The sequence below is a fragment of the Apus apus genome, chromosome 2 (assembly GCF_020740795.1).
Source record: "Apus apus isolate bApuApu2 chromosome 2, bApuApu2.pri.cur, whole genome shotgun sequence".
NCBI classification, from domain to species: domain Eukaryota; kingdom Metazoa; phylum Chordata; class Aves; order Apodiformes; family Apodidae; genus Apus; species Apus apus.
Window position 1 is genome coordinate 24,219,993 of NC_067283.1, and position 22,301 is coordinate 24,242,293.

Below are 22,301 nucleotides of genomic sequence, written 5' to 3' on the forward strand. Positions count from 1 at the left end.
TTGCTGTCAATGTGGAAAGTTACACACTAGGGTCTGGCTGTTGGTGAACCACTCTTGAGATACTACAAGGGGGTGGCTGAGATGGAGTTGCTGGAAATCACAAAGACACTACTTGTGATTGAAAGGAAAAGAACCATCTTAAATATACTGTCATTTCACAATGTATGTTTTGGCATGACTTCCAGTGTTGTAGCTTTTGCTGGGAAGATTTTTGGATCAATGACGAATTTTCCTCATTGTGTACTTCATGCTGCTATGTCTGGGCACTTTGAGTACTCAAGCCAAAAGTGGGTTGTCTGTAGCAGTTGCTTCTGGACCTGAGTTGAGGAGAAAGAGTTGGCGGAGCAGGAGGTGATAGAAACATGGGGTTATGGGGTGGCAGAAGAGCTTGGTGAAAGTGATTTTTTTCTAGAACAGGAAAAAGACAGTTTATGGTTACTATAGGAAGTATTTCTTGATTCATTGCTATAATTTGGAAAGTATTTTCCACTGCAGTAGAAAGACAGAAGTTTGAAGTAGTGGTGGTTTACCTTAGGCTGAAGTGTCCTTATATGTTAAAAAAATATGCAGTTCTTGGAATTTCTAGTAGATTAATGCTATACACTTATCTGATATTATCCTATCTCACCTTATATTATCTTGATTTTATTGCTGTTTAAGAGGTTTCAGTAAAGACTGCTCTAAGCAATTGTAGTGCAATCCAAGAAAGTGTATTGAGATTACCAGTGTATTTTATAGAATAAATAATAAAGAATATTTGTTGACATCAGAGGGAACATTGCATTGGTCACAGGACATTTGGGACTGTCTCTTCCCATATCTTTTTTTGTTTGTTTTTATTCCTTTTCCAGCAATGTTAAAAATTGGTTTTGGATGCATTGGAGGGAGATGTGTATAGACTGTTTTTCAGAACACGGCTTCTCTCAAGTTGAGAGGATGTCAGGGGATTTTAGTGTTGCAAAAATATATGCAAAGGAGAAGTACTAGAGGAAACCCTATTAACTTCATTGCAGATCTGGCTACAGAGAGGTGCTGTATTTTATTATTTTCTGATAAGGTTGAAGCTGCTCTGAATTTCAGATTTCTTCTGGAGTTGTAAATAAAAATGTGTTTACTTCACCTTGCACTCTCTTGACTGATGCAGAAGTTCTGTAAATGTTTAAACGTTGAGAACCAAATTGACCTAAATAAATCATGCTGAAATGTTCAGAAGAATATCCTACAAGATGCATTCTTTCTTTATCAAATTTCTGAAAATCTGTTCAATGCTTTGCCAGTAAAACTGCTGTTCCCTTTTAAATTGCTCTCCTGACCGTACTTCTGGTATAAATATAAGCAAAAGAAAAATGAGGTTAATAGCAGCTCTTCGTCTAGTAAGGGCAAATGGGAAGAACATGCAATTATTAAGTAAAACAACAGGGTCCCAGTGTAAGAAAATTTGTATTGACTGTATAGACATTTTCAGTAGGTTGTTCAGAAATCCTAGAGAAGTCTTTTTTCTCTTTTTCTTTTTCCTGTTCTTCTTGGTAACTTTTCAAATTATTAAATTTGTTCGGTGGTTTACAACTAATTTGGGAAGAAAATTATGAAGCTAGTCACATGTGTTTCTTTCCTAAAATTAGTTTTGATTTCTGATTTTAATATGAAAAATACCCATCTAAATATTTTTTCCCATTCTCTCACACAGCAAAAGATTTCTGTCCTGTTTTAATAACTGAAACTATTATTATAGTCTTTAATATTTCATCTGAATAGTTTTTTACAATGTCATTGTCTAGATTGTTCACTTTTGAACAACAAAAAGCAAGCTTCTTTTTAATTATCAATAATTACACATATAAATTCAGTATTTAGAATGGAATTTTACTTAAGATTAATTTTATTGATAAATGTTAGGATGACTATATTGCAATTATTCATACTAGACTCCCTCTATAGTCAGTGTATGCCTAGGTAATAGATAATGATGTAAAATGGAATACTAAACACCTGCAAAGCTGTAAATGGAACACTTTAACAGTTCTACAATATCAGACATGGATGCTACTTGTGGGAGATACTGCTTGTGATTTAGAATGTTGAATGTTTCACTGTCGTGATCCACGGTGGGTGATTGGTGCAGGGTTTGAATCCATCTGAGCAGGAGCACTTGTGTTGATCAGAATGTTTTGTTGTCATTCCGCTCAGCTGCTGAAAAGTACCCATGTTTTGGTTGTGTAAGACCTTCAGATTTTTGGTTATGAGGCTCGGTCATGCACTGAATGCTTTGGAATATGAAATATTGAAGGGAATATTGATTTGAGGTAGGGGATTAATATAGGAAGAGCATGGTCTGACCAGGCTTTGTCAGAGTGTTTGTAAAAACCAAGAGCTGATTTCTCATTATTTTAACCTTAATAGGTTGAATATATGTGATGCATACAGAGTTTGTTGATCAAACACAGCCTTGCTCTGCAGTTACAGGTGCCGCTGTTGACTGTGTTGTTATTGCTGCTTTCTCCCACTTAGGTGTTTTTTTCATCCTTTAGAAAAGCAGGAACCTTAGGTTGCAATGCTCTTGCCTATACATTTAGAGACTGTTTAAATGCTCTTAATAAAACAGTCATCTATTCCCCACATTGTTCTTGTTTTAGTTTCCTTGGAAATCAGATACTGTAGAATAAGATCACTTTGTTAGCGACTAGTGAGATGAGATGTATTAATACAGTACGTGATTAAGGATTTCTTATTCTGTGTTGTTTGTTCTCCTTAGTAGAACTTGTGTGAGCATTTTACCACAGGCAAAGTAAAATTATATTTGGATTGTAGAGTACAGCTTTGGTCCCTGCTAAGCAGGATGACTGAATCTGTATTTCAGCCAATTTTGTTACCAGGTAGAGTTTGTGACTCTGTCAAGTTGATTGGTAACTTCTGAGTCATTGTGTCAAATGGCTTACCTTTACTCTGAGGTTAGAGGCTCACGTGGCTTCTTTACGAGAGAGATCTGTTGGCTCAGTAGTTACCAGAATAATAACTGACAGACTTGCAGTTCTTAGAAATAACTAACTTTTACAGATAAATGCCAGGACCAGCTGAAATACTCAGTGGCATTGTATATAAACCCAGTTTTCCTTTTGGCTGAAATATAGACTGTGGATTATTTGAATTTTTAAATTTGTAATTTTATTTCAATTTGAATGTAATAAAACTACTTAATGGAGACGTTTAAAATAAAATTTAGTGTCATCAACTATCAAGCAGTATACAGATTGAAAGGATTTTTCTAGAAGGGGACACAGAGGAAGATGAGACAATCTCTGTAATGCATTCATAGCTTTTAAGAAGTAGAAATCGTAGAAATTATGCAAAGCCTGTTAATACTTGCTGTGTCATTTCATTATTATTGCTATATAAGTAGTATCAACACTAGATGTCATACGCTGCGAGGTGATTTACTAGCTGATATTTAGATGATGGTCCCTGTGCAGAAATACAAAGCTGTGAAGATTAACCCACTCATTGATAGTTTCATGCTTATTATTACTTCTGACATTTGTTTGAAACCAATCTAAAAATGATAGTCTCACAGTTATCTGAGAAGAGAATTTTGTGTGAAATTTTCAGAATTTCTTTTCAGAAAAAGCTGTATTTAGCTGAGGGATTTGGAGAGAAAGCTGGAATGATGACACCGAAGTTTGAAAATTGGTTCTAGCTGTAAAGAAATGTATAGAAGAAAGGGCCAGAGACAGAGATTAAAATCACACAGATTTTGCATTACAGAAGATATTTAGACACATAAGCTGCTGATAAGCATCCAGCTCCAGTGGAAGCCACGTCTAATTTGGCACCCAGCTCTTTTTCTTTTGAAATCTCACTCAAAATATTTAATTAAAAGCTGGAAGTGGCAAGAGATCATGGAAAGAGTATTCCTGATTTTCCAAGGGAAGGCCAAGCTCAAGTCACTCCTAACTAAAATAGTTTTCTGGTTAATGGTAACTTAAGGATGTTGTTGATACCTTCTTCCATCAGGAATGGTTTAATTCTGTGTTTTGGTACTGCTGTTCCTCTTAACAGGCATAGTAACCATATATAAAGCATGATTTTTTTTGGCCCACAGTATAGCAAATGTAAGGATTAACCAAGTTTTGTGTTTGTCGCTTTTAGTGTATGCTATCTTTGGATCTGTGCTCCACAATTTGATTGTATCCCTTTGCCACTCCTTCACATGGTTCCTCTTGGATTTTGTGTTGTACCAAGCCAAAGACTATCATCAAACTACAGAAGGCCATACTTAATCGTATTAGCTGACACAAAACCACTGAACTGAAGAAACATTTTTATTTGCATCTTGTTAGTAAAGAGACTACCAAGTTCTTTATTGGTTCTTATTTGTACAAGACTTTTCTTTGGTGTCTTCAAGTGATGGATTACTACGTTAACATGAGTCAGTCCAGAACTGGAACTCAGACCCAGGTGCCTGCCTACTTTTAATCACTTTAATAGTCTTTTGGAAACCATAGGTGAAGTGAAAGCAATACAGTGAAAGAAAAATTATAAGGCTTTTTAGAGCCAGCTTAGGAGAGAGCGAAGACAGCTCTTGCATTCTGGGCGGTATTTCTGTATGAGACATTACATGAATTCTGTAAGTGAAATAGGCAGAGTATATGTTGGCAGAGTCAAAAATTTCCATTTGAACCTTGGATTGCTTTAAGTAACAGACGTGATTCATATGTGCCATAGTTTGGACTTGGTTTTCAAATTGGTGTTTTTCTCTGAAAATCTGCAGAAATTGTTTGAGTACTCAGGAAATTGATTTAATCCATTTTGCCAGATGTACCATACTTGGTAGGCATCATATGAATGGGAACAAATGGGAGGCATTTCTGTTTAGGAAAAATGCAGAATATGAGGCCAGAACAGAGTACTCGATGTAAGGGATCTCAAAATGTCAGTGAAGGCCTCACATTTCAGAAGGAAGAATTAGCTCTTCACAGGCTTCCATTAGCAGTGGTACAGTATCAATTGACAGCTTCTGGTTTTTTTTGCTGTTAGACCAAAGCACCACTCGTATAACCTCACTCCTTACTGTAGCAGGATATTACTGGTTTTCGTGGAAATTCTGATAGTTCGTAGGCAGTGGGCCAACTTAATTTAAGGCTTACAAAAGGTCAGGATAATAGTCTGTTTTTTCTTCGATAGATGGTTAATGATACATCAGCAGATTCTTTGCATTAGAATAGAGATAGTCACTGTCTCCTGCCCAGGTTTTTAGTGCATGCAGGAGATTCCTGGGCTGTAAGAGAAGCTTAAGAATCTTAAATGGAACAGAGAGAAACTGTAAGTACTAATAAAGAATTTTCTAGCACTATATAATAAATAAAAAATTCAATAACTACTTTTACTAGATGTGGCTTTCAACATCAGGTAAATAATAATACTCTTCAGAAAATTATTTAAACCAGCTTCTACTTCTAGACAGCTTTCAGTGATGACACACTTCATCAGGTGCTTACTAATGCACTGTGTTCGTTTTGTTAAGTACATTTGGGGGAAAAAATACTTTGAATTAGTGAAATAACCATGATTATTCAAAATTTAATGCATCAATAGTGACCTACAGTGTTGGAAGCTGAATAATTCAATAATTGTATTAATTAATTCATTATATATGAGTTTTAAATTACTGGGTAGTGGGGCTTGGCTCTTTTGTATGTTGCTGTAACTCATGACTTACCCATACTTCTCTTAATGTTCAAAATACTATGAGCTTTAGGTTTATACCTGCACTGAAGTTTGCACTGTATCCTTTTTGATAGCAAACTGGACTTAGATGGGCTGTCTAACCCATGGGCCAGAGGAGCTGTTGTGACAGGATCCTGTGCAGATCAGTTTACCTTATTGCTGATCACCTTTTTCTAGTACCTTGTCTTGCTTAAAGCAACAGTGCAATTTGCTGTGTAATTACATAGTATACATAAATGCTTTGCATTCAAAAATCAGTACATTTCACTGTCATTGAACAGATTCAGTCTCCAGCTGTCTGAACTAGCTTTACAGTTCAGTTTTACACTAGGTTTGGGTTTTTTTGTTTTTTTTCTATACATAGGTACATTTCTGTATGTTTTTATATGCATACATATATATGCATATATGTATTCACATATATATATATATACATACACAACTATAATATGCATAGCATTTGTTTAGAGAGACAATTAGACTATAAAAATGATGGGTTTCATGTCCCAAACATGAAAGGCTTTATTAAAACCTTAAGAAATGTTTGTGTTGATGTTAGTTTCCTAGGGTGAGGGAATGTGCCAGTTGTTTATTTATTCAGGTTCACAGCCTTGTAATCTTGAGTCTCTTTCTGCTTTTCTGCAAATATAGATAGTAGTTGGTGTGAATGTTACAGCTCTTTCTTTTTTTGTCATTTTTTCACACACTTTTTTTACACTTTTGTCACCTCAAGTTTGGATTCTGCAAAGAGCTACAGCATGAAGAAAAATCTGGAAACTGCAAATAGAGTAAAATCTGGATGCCATGTGGTTAAATGGTATTTCCCACAGGCATTGCATATTTTCACTCCATCAGTACATTTGCAGGCAAATTGTAGCTTTTTATACCTCTGAAATTGTGAGGCAAATTGCGAGTGTCTGTAGCACTGCTCTGTGAAAGTTTTATGCACCAAATAACACTGGTAAAAATTGATCCCTGTCAAATAATGAATTTGTGGATTTTAAATGTATGATTTTACTTCTTTTTGGGCAGTAGTCATCTCCTCTGAACTTTAAGTCATGGTTTCAGCTGGACTTGTTGGCATTGGTTTGACTTCCCCTTAAACTGAAGATCTGTGTCTTTGGCTTTTTGGAAAAGATTAAGGAGAGAAAAGGAGGGCAATACTATGACACTGTGAAGCCCATTTGTGTGTCCTGAGTGAGGTTTCCATTTCCCTTGACAACTCTGGTGTTTGTCATACTCATAAATGAGACACACAAGTTGAGTGCAAGGAGAACAAGTAAACAAACCTAGTTTTTCCCTAAACCCATAATTGTTTCTTACAAACACCACAAAATTGTTCTCAAAAATTTGCATATCGGTCTTACTGACATTTTCAACATATTTGGAGATGGTTGGACAAATTTTTAGCAGATGACTTTGGCAGCAGGGCAAGAAATTACCTTAGACAAGTTTATAGCCTTCTAGAGAAGTTTTGGTTTTTTTATTTCTCTCAGAAAAAAAAATAATCCAATGATACTTCTTGTTGCAGGAGTTCAAAAACTACCTTCCTGGCAGATTTACTTGAATAGGGATGTTTTGTGTGTTATGAAGCCATAGTAAAACAAAGAAATGACACTTTAAAATATTTAAATCCAGTGTAGAGCTTTTCATAATTTGATTAATTCAGAAAAATGCCTCTATTTGTTTAAGGGCAGAGAATCTGCAAGCAGGCAGGATGTAAGCACTTGTAGTTTTAGGTTAGCAGATATGTATACATGAATTCTTAAAACAATATTTTTATTGTGTTTTTTTCCCCAAGAGCTTAATTTTATGATAGAAAAAGTTTATATTAATGGTTACTCACTACTAAAGCTGCCTTTTAAACTATTGTGTAATCCTTTAGAGAGAAATTTTTAGTTTTAAAAGGGGTACTGATTTGACAGCTTTAAAATTTTACTTTCATGCAGTTTCAGTCTAGGGCAGAACCATCTCATCATTGAACTGTTAAGGTTAAGGTGAATGATCTACCTCAAGCTGTGGCTGAGCATTTATCCATTCAGCATTTATGTCTTGTACCCAAATGGAAAATTAGTAAATTACAGCATGTAGTCATTCAAATAGGGATTAAATCCCCATAATTCGGGATTATTGAAGAGAATTTCATCAGAGTTCCTGGGAAAAATACAGTAAAGTTTTTTTAAAAAAATAAAGGGAGGGAGATGAATATAGGCAAGATGGTCTTTTTAATTGATATGGTTCAGTAAACATTACTGTTATGTTAGCAGAGGCTATGAATATTTTTGTTTGTGTGTAAAATACTGTTTTGTAGGAAAGTGTCTGATCACTGTCACCACAAAAATATTGTCGTATTCTGAAATCAGATTCACTGTAACCAGATTCAAGAGTGAATCACATGCTTTAAAAAAACACAACTTGGAATTGTGATGATAAAGTGCTAGATATTGAAAACAGAAATATACATTATAGTATTATCAAGCCAGAAGGGTAATTATTAGATAGGTAACGATACTAGAGAAGCATATTTTAATTCTTGCAATTAAAAAAACTCAAGCTGTGGTTCAGTGTTAGCAGAAACCACAGACAGTTCTTCTCTGAATTTTAAAGTAACAATTTACTGTGAATTAGAAGAGTATCAGGAATCAGTACATTAAAGATAAAGCAACTCAAAGTGAGAGGGAAAGACCTCGTTAACGTTTACCAAAAGGACCCTCCTGATACTCAAAATTAGTCTGAGGGATAAGAGCAGGGAGACTGGTAGCTGGTCCCCCATATTGACTCTAATGATGATTCCAGAATAACTTTTTTTCATATCTGCAAACTGTTCAGAGTCAGGGAGGAGCCTTTGGCTGGTTTTAGGAGAGAGAACAATGCAAGTGTTTCAGCAGTGACTTCTTGAAAGATGTCCCATACTTCTGATCTAGCTTGGTATTACCTCTCTGGAAACTATCCTCTCTACCTTCACATAGAGTTCTTTCACCCTTGCTGTCACTCTGACCCCAGTCCTACAAAGAGACAATCTTTCTTCTCTACCATTTCCTACCATTCACCCTCCCTTAAGGAAAAAAAAAAATAGTCTTACTGTAGTATAGCTCCAAAGGCCAAACTCAAGTTTAGATTCACAGAGCTTGTATGGTATGTTTCGGTTCTTCCATTTCAGAATCAGATTGTAACTTCTCTAATTCATTGCTGGCAAGAAGCAGCAGAAAGCTGCATTATCTCAGGAGCTGTCAGGAATCAAGAGTTGTGGTTCCAGGAATTAGTCTGTTGTTTCCTTTGCATTCCTCAGTTCATTCTTTTTGCTGGTTATATTTTATTGCTCACTTTGAACTGTCCCTAAAGCATTCAAGAGAAAACTTCAATTCTTGCCAGCCTCTGTCATCTGCATAGGTGAGGGTTTGCATTATGTTGCACTTCTATGTACTCTGGAGCAAGAAAGCTAGTAAGGTTTTTCATCAATCTTAAAGATACTGGGAAGAAGACTGAATTTCTAAGAAGTTGCTCTGACATTACCTGTTTGCAAACTACCAAGTGTACTACTATTCAGGACATAGTGTAGAAAAAACAGAAATTTATCTATTCCATCAGTCCTATGGCTTACAACATTTATTGCAATAAAATACAGAATTGTAGAATAAACTTTGCCAACTAAAATTTATATCACACATTGACATATTAACTATATATGACTCCTAAGTATATTTCAGTGGTTCATGCTGATGTTGGCTATTGACTCCTAAGAGAAATGGAGGAGGACTGTCCAGTAGTAATTATCTATTAAGAATGTTTGTCACTCCCATGGCTAATCAAGATCATGGCAAGAAGAAAAGAGAGCTGTCATAATAGACCCTTCCAAATGAGTGGAATTGTGTGCTAATTCTTTTCCTTCTATTTTTCTTTTATTTTTTCCCCCTTGCAGAACTTTTCTTTTTGTTAGAGATGGTAACCCGAATAAACGGAATGTGCACAATGAGACATCTATGCACTTACTGTGTATGGGACCTCAGATCATGATCTCGGAAGGAGCCCTTCATCCTCGCCTGACACGACCCTCGGAAGATGACTGCAGAAGAGCAGATTGTCTGCAAATGATCCTGAAGTGGAAGGGAGCAAAGCTGGATGAAGGACAATATGAGCGAGCAGCCATTGATGCTGTTGATAACAAAAAAAATACACCTTTGCACTATGCTGCTGCCTCAGGGATGAAAACCTGTGTCGAGGTAAAAGTTGATACATAATCACAAGTCTGTATACTGCTATTAGTAAATGAAGTAAATTAGTAAATCAGAAAATGGGAAATGTCAGGGCTTAGCATTTAACAGCCTCTTTGAGCAAAGTTGGTGAAAAACACTGACAAAATTATTTGACGTGGCAGTGGTTGCCTGTGGTAAAGAAATGGCAAACAGAAAAAAAAATAGCAACCAGTTTCCAAGATATTCCAGGTTCTCATATTTACAAGCTTGCTTACTCACATTTGTGGAATATTATGTCTATTTCACTGATTTTTAAAGTGCTTACAGTTGGACGCATATCAATAAAAAAGAATCATAGAGCAATTATATTATCCGCAGAAACTCTTCTTTGTCTTCCATCTCTCACTTCACATGTGACATCCCTAGGTAATTTGGATTTAAGATTTACAAGGGATTTGAGCAAGGAGTTTTCTGCGTCAGTCTTTCTGACTTCTTGCCCCCAAATGGAGCTGTACTGTGCTATTAGAGGTAGACACGGCTGTTCAAAAGTTTCCGTTTCAAGAGCATGAAGCAAGTGGGCTCACACAGTGAGACCCAGGCAGAGGATAATGTCAGAAAGAATCACAGTCACCTCAGAGTAAATTACGATTCTGGAGCTGAGCTGCAGCTTTTAACTGCAGACTGTAGAATCAGTTACTTTTAAACTCAAGTTCACGGTTTGTGTTTCTTCACAAATTATCCTCCTGTTTCTCACTGTCTGTGAAGTGATTCATTAGATTAATCCAGCTATTACACTTGATAGTTTCCCATTTAATTAAATAAACCAGGTTATGTTATCAAGACAATATGCACTGTTCAATTGACTAAACCATTTCTGACTGCTGTTTGCTTTCACATTGTCTTTGAAGAAGAATTTATAGTCTGATCCACATGGATTGCTGTTTGCCAGTTTGGAAACAGTTACATAGCCTAAGTAGTCATGGTTTCTGTATTAGAAACATAGAGTACACCCCCAAGTTCAAACTTCCTTATGTGTCCTACCATAGGGTAGAGGACCTGGGATCCTAAAATTGGTATCTGAGCTATCTTAAGTCCTCTGGTATAGTCTATTGTCCTTCTAATTTCTTCAACAGGAACAGGATTATGAATAGGAACAAAAAGCCCAAAACAGAGCTTGGTGAAGGAGTTAAAACAGTGATCTCTTTGTTCCTGGAAGTATTGGAGGATTAAAATTCTTAAAAAAGCAAAAAGAGAGAAAACCAAATTGCCTAATCTTGAAGTCATATTTCATCTGAAATGAACATTACTCAGAACACAAGGAGCACCTTTTGCCCAGCTTTGTGATGGTTACTCTCACTTCAGAGCAGCGTTCCTCCGTAGTCATCTCCTTCTTTTTCCATAACTTTTAAGGAAAACTCCAGCCTTGTATCTTCCCCTATCCCCACCACACCCACATAAGGAAAGAACAAACTTTTGGGTAAACCACCTACTACTTAATTTGTTGAGAGTTACAGTCAAATGTGCAGCCCTGATACTACTCCATTCACAGATGTTAAATTTCTCCTGGATGGAATGTCTGTGTGGATCCTGTTGCTAAAGATAGTTTGGGCAAAGTTAATGTTCTTACCTCAAAATACTGAATAGAAAAAACCAACAGCTTTCATGCTGAATAGATTTGATCTTATGCAGACATATTCCACATATCATAGCATATTTGGCATATTAAATGGCATTTTTGCAATTGTTTAAATTATTATTGTGATTATTTAAGTTACTAATCTCCTTTTAATTACTTCAAAGATGCAAGCCTTTTTAACAGTGCTTCCAGAGAAATATGGCATCATTATTAAAAACTTGTTGATTTGCATATTTCTCAGCTTGCAGATTAGATTTTGAGGTGCACAGGTCTATAGAGTGTTCTTTCAAGTATTTATTATTTTTATTCCTCAAAAGGTGTCTTAGTTGCCTCAGATAACTTTCTGTTAGAGTTTAAAATGTACCAACAGAATGCAAAACTCAAAGTTTTGGCAATGTTAAGGAGTTTAGATAAAGCAAGGTAACTGTAGCCTGGATATCTTGGTAATTATCCTAGTATTACCTGTTTTTCTGCCTGATACTCTGCCATGAAAATAAGATATGGTGTCATACTTAATGACACTAATACCTTCTGAAGTAAATCTTGTTACTGCACTGGTTTGTGGTATATTGGGGTTTGCATTTCTTTTTATTTTGAAGATCGTGGGGAAAATTTCCAGAGAATCTGCAAGAATTATTCCAGATTTGTAAAATACATCCTGTATTTTACAGTGGCAGATGAAGGAAATACAATCTGAAGAAAAAAGTAGGCACTGACTGATGATGATACAAAAGGTTTATGTGGAGAACAGATAATTTTGGGGAATTTCTTTTTTCTTTTTTAGAAGTATAAAAATTAAAAGCTAAGTTTTTAAATACCCTGGCTACTGTTGTTGTATGTAGCCTTCATGGTCTGAAGGCAAGATCATGTTTATAGATTTTAAGATAATGTCTATAGATTTTAGTTTTATTTAGAAATAAGCTTAGTCATTTTAGTAGTAAATGATTGTCCTGAGTGCTCCATCAGTAGTTTAGCATGTGTTATAAAGAAGTCATAATAAATCAGCAGAATGGTCTACTGTTGGCCTTAAAAATCTATGGCATTTGTAATCTTTGCTTATATGAGATCAACTTATTATGGGAGGCAAGGCTGGCAAGGTAATGCGAGCAGCACAGTTAGTGCTTATTAGCTGGAGACTGTGTTTCTGAGTGTTTACTGGCAAGAGACAGGGTTGCTGAAATGACAGATTACTAGACTGTAATGGAATTACTTCATTTCACTTTTCTCATGTTCTCAAAAATAAGGTAGAGCTACCAGTACATGTGAATTGGTACCTCATCTCCCATTTTGTGTCACCACCAGTGTACAAGTGCTAGGAAGAATGTTGGAGTTACACCCATATATAAAGAATATTTAAAGATGTTTCTGGCTCCATCTTGCCAGGTGCTTGAGGACCTCAGGCACTTCATTTCCTATGGACCACAGACCATATCAGTAGAGCAGAATTTTAGTGTTTAAAGGCTGACAGAGACATATTGTACCATGTTGTTTTGTAACATATTTCTGAGATCTGTGGTTCCATGGAATTACAGTGAGTATAATTATGTATTAAATCAAGCAGTAATGTTTTTAATAACAATAGAGAATCTTTATTTCCCAGAAACCATTACTATTATATTTGCCACTTCTGTTTCCTTGTTCATTTTTTTTCTTCTCTCTTAACTGACATGTCTTTTTTTTCAGAATATTAATAGAGTTTGTAATTATTAACTGTTTTCTTTGCCGTTACACTTTTCAGCTTCTGGTAAAACATGGTGGAGATTTGTTTGCAGAAAATGAAAATAAAGATACGCCATGTGACTGTGCAGAGAAACAACACCACAAAGAGCTGGCTCTTAACCTGGAATCCCGAATGGTATTTTCACGTGATCCTGAAGCTGAAAGCATTGAAGCTGAATACGCTGCTTTAGACAAAAAAGAGGTCAGAGGATACTTCAAATTTGGGATATTTTAGGCATTTATATTTGTAACAGTTATATTATGACAAAATTCTGCAGAGTATTTCAGTAGGTACTGTACGTTGTACTGTGTATTTGTAAACCATTTTATTTCAGCACAGCTCTTTATAACTTTCACATTAAGTTCAGAAAACAGAAATACATTGTCAAAACTAAAGAAAATTTTATTAGGATACTTAATTACATGGACTGTCTTGAAAGTGTTGCAGGCTGTGAGTCTGTAGGGAATACAGTGAGGCCAGTAAGCTAGGAAACAGAGAAGTGAGGGCAGGAGAAATTCTCAAAAGGACAAAATCTGTGGAATAAAGATGGGAGAACTTGTATGATAAACAGATAACAGGTGGTGTTATTTTGAAGTCAATTTTTGTAAGAGAGGGACAATTCGCTAAAATAAATTTGCCTGAATTCTGTAAGCCTTATAGAAGACTGTGGTAAGATAGTTTGACAAACAAGATTCTGAGCAAAAGTATCCTTCCCATTATCAGATTTTAATTAAGTAAGATTCTAAATAAGGATACATAAATTATATTGTTCAATGAATATTATGCAGTAATTATGTGTAAATTAAAGGCCAGTAGATTTCTGTATGGCTACTACCTTCAAAAGTAGCAGGGCCTTGCCTTTTACTAGCTTAGTCCACATATAACCTAATGACACTTAAAAGAAAATTCATTCAGATGTATATGTGAGTAGCCTTAGATCACATAACTTGTTTCCCTGAAGAAGGCCACACGTGGTCACTTTTATTTGAAAGTAAGAGGTCTTTGTACTGTTCAGTTCATTTTCTGACTAATTTTCTTGAATAAATTCAAGTATAAACAAGCCTCATTAGATTGTTTATTCATAGTTGAGAGTTTTTGAGATGAGCTTTATTAATAATCCACATCGAAATAACAAATGTAATTAACTCTGTTTCTCTGAATATTCCCACATAGTGACACCTAAATTGTTGTAAGAGTACAGTCTGAAATTACATTTTCTCTGTTGGCAAAACCACTGTAAAAGCTTGCTGCTGTTTCCTGCCACAGTTGTATTTTGCCACTCTTTTGGATGGTTATGCTGTTGACTAGATCATAGCAATGATTTGGCTTAGAAGAGGAAAAAGTTTTGAAGAGTGGTAATATATATAATTGTTTTATTTAACTTGAACTGTTTTTATGATTGTATTTATGCCATGGGTTTGCAGGCATATGCACCAGCACAGCTAAGAGAATAGTGAGCTTACTTAACATGGGTGGGGCAAATCAAGAACCACTTGAAGAGGGTTCTCTGCAAGAGAAAATAATGTCTCTTGACAGTTTAAGGTGGATGCTCAGAGCAAAATCGGCTTAAAGACTTGATACTTACAAGAGCTTTGATTAAAAGATAATTATGTTAATTTGGAGTCATTTCACTGAGACTGTTAAAAGATACAGTTCTGTTCCTCATTTGACTTGTTTTAAACAAAGTTGTTGAGTGTGAGAGCTGAAATGTAGGCAGGCCTGCAGACCTAGGTCCATCTGACATAAAAGGGCAGCTTTACCACATGTTCTAGAAATTTACAAGCCAAAAAATGTCAGTTTGTAATTTAATACACTGGTTGGCCTTGGGGCTTCACATAGAGTAATTCTGGCTTCATGTGCCTCCCTTCTTTTATTTTTTCTTCCCCTTTTTTTGTGACTTTCCAGTGTTGTAAGTTCTCTGACTTCTTGTGTAACTGTAATAGCACAAGAGCTAGCTCAAGAGAGATGCCAAGAGAATGAAGCCATGGGAAGTTAATTTTTGAGTCTTAGCTGTCAGAGTGGCCAAAACTAGTTAAAAAACCCCCCAGATTTATGAAGTCTAGGGCTGAACAGCAATCCAAATGACTACATGTCCTTGTCCTCCAGATCTGTGGGCAAATGTCTGGGATGGGCAGTGAAAGCTGCACTTTCTGCTGGCTGTGGTGATGCCTCCAGCTGTTACCTTAATGGCACATGAGGAGGGATCCAAAAGCCTTCCCCAGAATACATTTCCTTACCAAAACTGCCCCTCAAAGATGGGTAAATTCACACAATTTCATTTTGGAATTTATTGAACACTGTGGGAAGTGAGCGTGCTTGTGTAGCATAGTATTTAGATGGTAATTGCTCAGTGATTGCCATTAACATCCTTCCAAAGAAGAAAAAAATTAACTCATAAAGAATTTTAAAACTTTGAAAGAAAGAAATGCATTTTCAAAGTCATTTCATCTCTTGAATGAAGGTTAGATGAAAAGATATAACTTTTGAAAACCACAAATAAGTTTTCTTCCCAGGCAAAACAGCCAAACAAGCTTAAATCATGTTTACAATATGCACAGTAGTATCTGGAATTATAGTACACTTACCTTCCAGACCTACCGTGTTTCCAGCAGAAAACAGTCAGCTTTCTCTGACAGAGCAGATCTTTGTAGCACTCTGTGCAGTGTCATCATTTCTGATGTTGAGAACCAGTTTCTGTTGTTCTTCATATTGAAGTATTACCAAGGAATTAGGTAGTGCTCATGTTCAGAATTAAAACACTTGTAATAGTGGAAAAAATAACTTCCACATACCTTTCTTTGATTACAGAGACTCTCAAGCCATTACAAAATAGTAAACCCACATTTCAAGTTTGAGAGCCCAACAAAGAGCCATCTGTCTTCCAGCAGTTCAGTTTACTCTTTCCACAAGGGTTTCTGCATAAAATCCATTTCCATCACACAGTTACCCAGCCTTTTAAAATCCCATTTACTGCAGTGCTCCTTGAAGCGTATTTTTAAAGCAACGTTTCTGTTTTACTTTGGGTTTAGTACACCTGGAGCATTTTTAGTGATCAAATAAGAGACTGCAGTTAAAGATGGGTAGCAAACGGGCCCTAATAGTTTTGAAACACAAATGTGATTGTTAAGTGTGTTTCCATAAAATGCAGTTGGAAGGAAGACAGTGTGCCAACACTCATATAATCTGTGTTTCCCTATATAAAATGGAAATGCTAAATATTCTAAGAATGTTAAGTATTTTAAGAATATAAGGTGTGACTCCTAACACTGTAATTAGTTGTAGCAAAAGAAGATCCATCTGTGATGTGTGAACAGTGGAAAGGGTATTAGAAAATTAGCCAGGAGATTATTTCACATTACCTTCTTTGTCTTGATTATTTTCTTTTACTTTGTTGATGAACAATCTCAAAAAAAAAAAATCTGTTACATATTATCAAAGTTGATATTTATCTTTTAATCTGATTGAAGTTACACTAAATAGTATGACTGTGATTTGTTTTTTTTAACTACTTTTATAGATTTTATTGTCTTATTTGCATAGTCTTTTAATTTGCTGTTTATTCTAGTATGGGAGCATATTTGTCTTGATGTATCCCTGGAAGATAATAGGCACCTTCATTTCCATCACATCACGCAATGTTTTAAACTGACATAAGGAACACCTGGGAATGAGAAGTACTTCAGAGCAACTCATCCAGAATGATTTTGCCTCTCAGTTGACTGAGAAAATACATTGTGCAAGAGCAAAATATAGAATTTCTTAGTTCATTTTATATGTGTGCCACTGAATACGGTAGAAATACACTGCTGCTGAGTGTATCACAGATTCATTGAGTATAGAGTAATTAGAATGGCTTTCTTCGGTTCAAAAATTGATCTAATATAAATGTATATATAATTCAAGTATCATAAACACAAAGGGATATGTAAAATGATGAAAATATATTTTATCTCTACTGATAGAGAATGGTTTATTAAGTGAAAGGGGAGAAGGGAGCTACAGGTAGTTAAGACTTACACATTTATATACATATAGTGCATATAAATGAGATAATTTGAATATAGATTTTTTTTTTTATACATTATTCTATTAACTATCAGACTTCATCCCCCTCATAAAGGAGGCTATTTATATTATGTGTATTTCACACCATTTAATTGTACAGTCATCATGGTAGTTACTTTGTCCTTGTCTCTTTTAATAGTACTTTAAAAGTGAAGAAAACGATAATAGATGAAAATGTACTGTTAAAATAATCAGCTTGCATATTAAAAGTGATTTCAGGAGGAAAAACAATGCTATAATTTATGATATCTAAATATTAGTGGTAAAAAATTGTTTAAAATGGGCTCTTGAGAATGTGTTAGAATCTGTAGTGAGAAGCTCATCAATAGATTATAGTAACTCAAATAGTATGTACCAAAATCATTATATAGTTAAATGATTATAATATTGAACAATGCCCTTTTCACAGAAAATATCAATAAAGAGCTTCACCATAAATGAGTACTAAAGGAGATCTCTGAGCATCGTGACCCGTAATGAAAATCCTTTACGTTACATGGCAGTACAGAGATAAGTCATCAGTGTTTGAAGTAGTTAAAAACAAAACTCTGACATCCCATAAAGTTTATACATCCTTATAACTAACGACTGGGTCTTTGCAAGTCTCCACAGGACTATGTCTTGTACACATTAACATTTTTAAGGGTTTTTATTGTATAAAGCCATCACTCTGGAATTTCTAGGGTAATTACATAAGAATGCCAGCCTAAAATTTCCTTTATTTCTGCTTCTTCTTGTGGGCTCATATATTATTTTATGAAAGAAATGTCTAAAGTTTCAAACACATTCTTAAGAAATATTTCCTTCATTACTTAAAAAGATAAAATTAGGATTCTTAAACACTGCAGGATCCAGAAATCCCTGCTGGGTTGTGTGGAGTGCTCCAGCTGAGATAATATAATGGTCTGTTACTCAAGGAAGATAGTTTCCAGTGTTTGACCTAAAACAAATCAGTTAAATATAATTTTGAGCATATCTGCTATTCAGGATAAAATACTAGGTCCTAAAATATGCATCTAAGTTGCAGGTTTAACAGAAAAGATACTTATTTTTATGATATGTATGGTCTTCACTAAGTGCTGACAAAGCTACTTGTTTTACAACTGCAATTCAAAATGCAGTTCACATTCAGTCAAGATGATTTACTCTTTGCTTCCATTTTTTGTAGCATATTTGTGCAATTATAATCATTCAGACACCCAGCTGTTTGTATCCCTGTCTCTCTGACATGTTTTTTTAAATGGTCTCTTTTGTAAAACGAAGTAGGTCAGTCAAATTCCAGCATGCTATGAATCAAGTAGCCCAGATGTATTTCAGCAGAAGCCATTAACATTCAGATCGGTCTTTACTGAGTCATGCATGATCTGCAATGGAGGGACATACAGAAACTCCTTGAACTTGGGCAATCAAGATAAAGGTCAGGACAGTCAAAGTTCATTCTCTTCTGCTTCGCTTGCTTTCTCAAAAAGGAGAAAAGACCTAGTGCAGAATCGTGCCACCATTACTCTTGCTAAGCACAAAGTTTCTATTATTGAGAAGCTCCTGTTTGTTTTACTGACTAGCTAAAAGTAGAGGTCCTTTTGGGAGTCAGTTATGGTTTTAGATGCATTTTTATAGAGTTTACTATGATACCTAGAATGTAAGAAGCATGTTTTGTTTTTAGAGTAGGTATCTCAAAATAATAAAATAATTTAGAAGCCCAGGGTATCCATTTTCCCCATCTCTTCGGCCTTCTGCTTCCTAACCCCAAAGGATGACGCACAGTACACTTCTACTTGGATTGCAAACTTCCAAGAACCAGCAGAACCAGTCTTTGTCTTCATGTATGTGTGCATAAATGTGTATGCATAATATCTCGCTCTAGAGGGTCCTGGACTGTGCTCCACATAAAATCAAAATATGGATAGTAAATAATAATTGTTTGTGGTCTTGACAGTGGTTATCTGTTACCACTGCTGCTCAGGGTCCTTTCTTCTCCAAATTGCTGAAGACAACTGCCATTTGATGGACAGATTCCTAATTAGGACATACGAGTTTTATGTCAAATGCTTTAAATCTTTTGTTAGATATCCTTTATATAAATAAAAAGAGTACATGTAAGAATAATTTTTTACACTTCTGTGTGCATTTTCTGTGCAGATCCTCCCACTTTTTTTCCTACTTCTTGAGCATTTTTCCTGTGCAACACTAACAGGTATATTATTTGCCCTCATTTTCTTCCTTTCTTAGTGTTAAAAAGGAGTATGCAAAATACATGTATGCATCTCCAGTATCTTGGTTGGAACTAATTCAGAATCCTAAAATCACTGTCTATTATGGCTATCGGAGTCAGCCGCTGCTGCTCAAAGAGAGTTTTGACTTCTTCATGTACAGTGAATCCCCAACCTTGGAGATGCTCAAAAGCCATCTGGACACAGTCCTGGGCAGCTGTTTGTAAGTGACCCTGCTTGAGCAAGGAGAGTTGAATCAAATGGTAACCACAGGTCCCTTCCAACTGCAACTGTTCTGTGTTTCTCTGAACTGCATATCTCATCTGTCCTGTTCTTTATTGACTTCTCTGATATTGCCCCAGAAGACCTTTACCTTATTGTAATCACAAATGCAACTCTTCATATTATCTGATGTCTTAATGTGTCTTACTCCAGATGAATTCAAAGTTAACAGCTCTCAATGTGTCAGAGGACCTGTAAGCAATGGATGTTAACCTATCCTTTCTCTCGCTATCCCCTGAAATCCTCAGTTTGAATTTAGTCATGCAGTCTCATACCAATGCCACAATATTTGAGGTTGAACCTCTTAAAAATTCGGCTGGATTCTGTGAAAATCTAGCTTGTTTGAGAGACAGTGAGTCAAAAAGTTCAGCTAGTTCATCATTTGAACATGGCCTCCAACTACAATGGAGAACTGTAATGTCTTTTAGACTTTGAAATGTACGAGGGTCATACTGTAAATACTGCAAAATGACAGTGTTTCCGTATAATGTCACATGGTCATTGGTCTGCACAATGAATAAATGTTGCCACATCTTACCTCACAGTTGAAATGGTGGTCAGTAACAGTGCTTTGAATGTTTTCATTTTAGTATGGAATTAAAAACTAACCGGAAAATACCACTAGACATAAATTGTCTTTCTTCTTCTTCTCAAAGCCCTATGAGGGTCTAAGACTTCAGGACCTGCGAAGGCTTAAGGATATGCTGATTGTGGAATCTGCTGACATGCTCCAAGCTCCACTCTTCACTGCAGAAGCTCTTCTTCGGGCACATGGTAATCCAAAAACTTGAAGACTAAAGAAACTATTTTCAATAAATTAAGATTGCAGATTTATGTTTACTTTTTATTTGCAAGTAAAGAGAAGTAATGGTTAATCAAATACCAGGAAACAGCTCATATAGTACTTCTGGAAGACATGCAGCTGCAGTATGTAGAAAAGCATTGAGGCAGACAGAGAAGCTGATAGAAAAGTAACTCAAACAAGAAATTATAATGGAAGGCATTTTAAGTTAAGCAGTGTGGAGAAACAGAGATTGCCTATTTTAGTGAGATACACAGAAGCAGAACTTCCATGGTTTTATATATTTAAAAAGTCAAATTTATTGTACCTGCTTTTTGTCAGACCATTGGTTTTCTGCCACTATATATTTGTGTATAGAACAGGATAAAATGTTATTTATTTTTTGTTTATTTATTGTTGCAATAAATAAATTGGATATAGTTGTGAGATAGTAAGCAAACTAAACCATGAAAATTGTAATAAATGGTTGGAAAGTGGCTTGGAGTTTAAAGCATGAGTGTTTGTCCTTTGAAGGATTTTCACCCTTTTATTATCTAGGGTGTACTTTTCTGTGTGTAAATCTGTAGTTAGTTTATTTTCACTTGAATTAGTCTGTTCTCTTGTCGTGTCATTTAAACTGAGGTTGTCAGAATATACTGAATTCAGTGTGTTCGCTCCAGACAAAAGTATCTCTCTGAAACTCAATGGGAGCTTCAGCATTTAATTCCGTGATTCAAAACTTGTGCTTACTGAAGCATCTGCATTGTTACTGTATGCCAGAGAAACTACTCAGGCAGTTAATGGTTTGCATTCATATCCTATTATTTTTGTGGTCTCCTTGTGAAAATAAAAGGGAGAGGAAAAAGTGAAACAGGGAATATTCTTTTAAACTCACAACATTTGGCTGACTTTCCTGAGGAGGTGTGGTACCTGAAACCTATCTCTTGGACATTATTTTCAATAGTTGATATTCATGTTCCTTTTAACATTGAATTAAGTCAACATGATTATATTTAAGACACAGTCTTTGCATACATGTTTTTTAACATTATTTGTTTAATTCTTATAATATGTGCAATATTTGAATGCTATTTTGGATTCTCAGAATACTCTCATTAAGGTAAAGTATTATGAAATATTTTATTAAGTGGGTAGGCAGATTCTGTAACCTTTGCAGGTATTTTGAAGAAGAAGATTATGGCAGTACTGTTCAGACCTGCAGCGCAGTCTGTAATAAATACAAAACCAGTGAAGTTGATGTAAGCTGTGGAAAAATGTCTGCCAGCATCTAGCAAGCAGGAATTGAAAGCTGAGAAGAAATCAGTCTGTGTTGGAAAGGTTGTTCTGATGTTGCCTTAGTGATGTAGCATTAGCTTAATGCAATTGGCCAATGCAGAGAAGGAAGCACAGACAATTTGGGAGTCATGAGGAAGTAAATTATTTTGCCTGTAGCTGTAGTCATACACTGGAAATTATTCCAACAGAATTTGTTTTATTTGAAATGAAGACAGAATTGGTTCAGCCTTGTAAGGAGAATAGCGAGATTTTTACAAAGGCTAAGACAATTGAGAAACATCAAATGTGAAATGGTAATGTTTTCGCATTTGATCTTGAAATCCATACAAGAAAAATGTGAAATCTTAACTTAATTCACACTTCATATATGACAAGCATGTTTTCAATTCTTGGAAAG

General features: G+C 35.5%; 1 protein-coding gene across 11 annotated transcripts in view; it reads left to right on the forward strand.

The window, feature by feature from the left end:
* Nucleotides 1-22,301, forward strand: part of ANKIB1 (ankyrin repeat and IBR domain containing 1) — a 91,407-nt gene that overhangs the window by 41,591 nt on the left and 27,515 nt on the right. For all 11 annotated transcript variants that reach the window (XM_051612943.1, XM_051612945.1, XM_051612946.1 and 8 more), the window contains 3 exons: nt 9,641-9,941; nt 13,289-13,471; nt 20,484-20,601. In XM_051612943.1, coding sequence (XP_051468903.1) covers nt 9,641-9,941; nt 13,289-13,471; nt 20,484-20,601 — 602 coding nt within the window. The remainder of the gene's footprint in view (nt 1-9,640; nt 9,942-13,288; nt 13,472-20,483; nt 20,602-22,301) is intronic.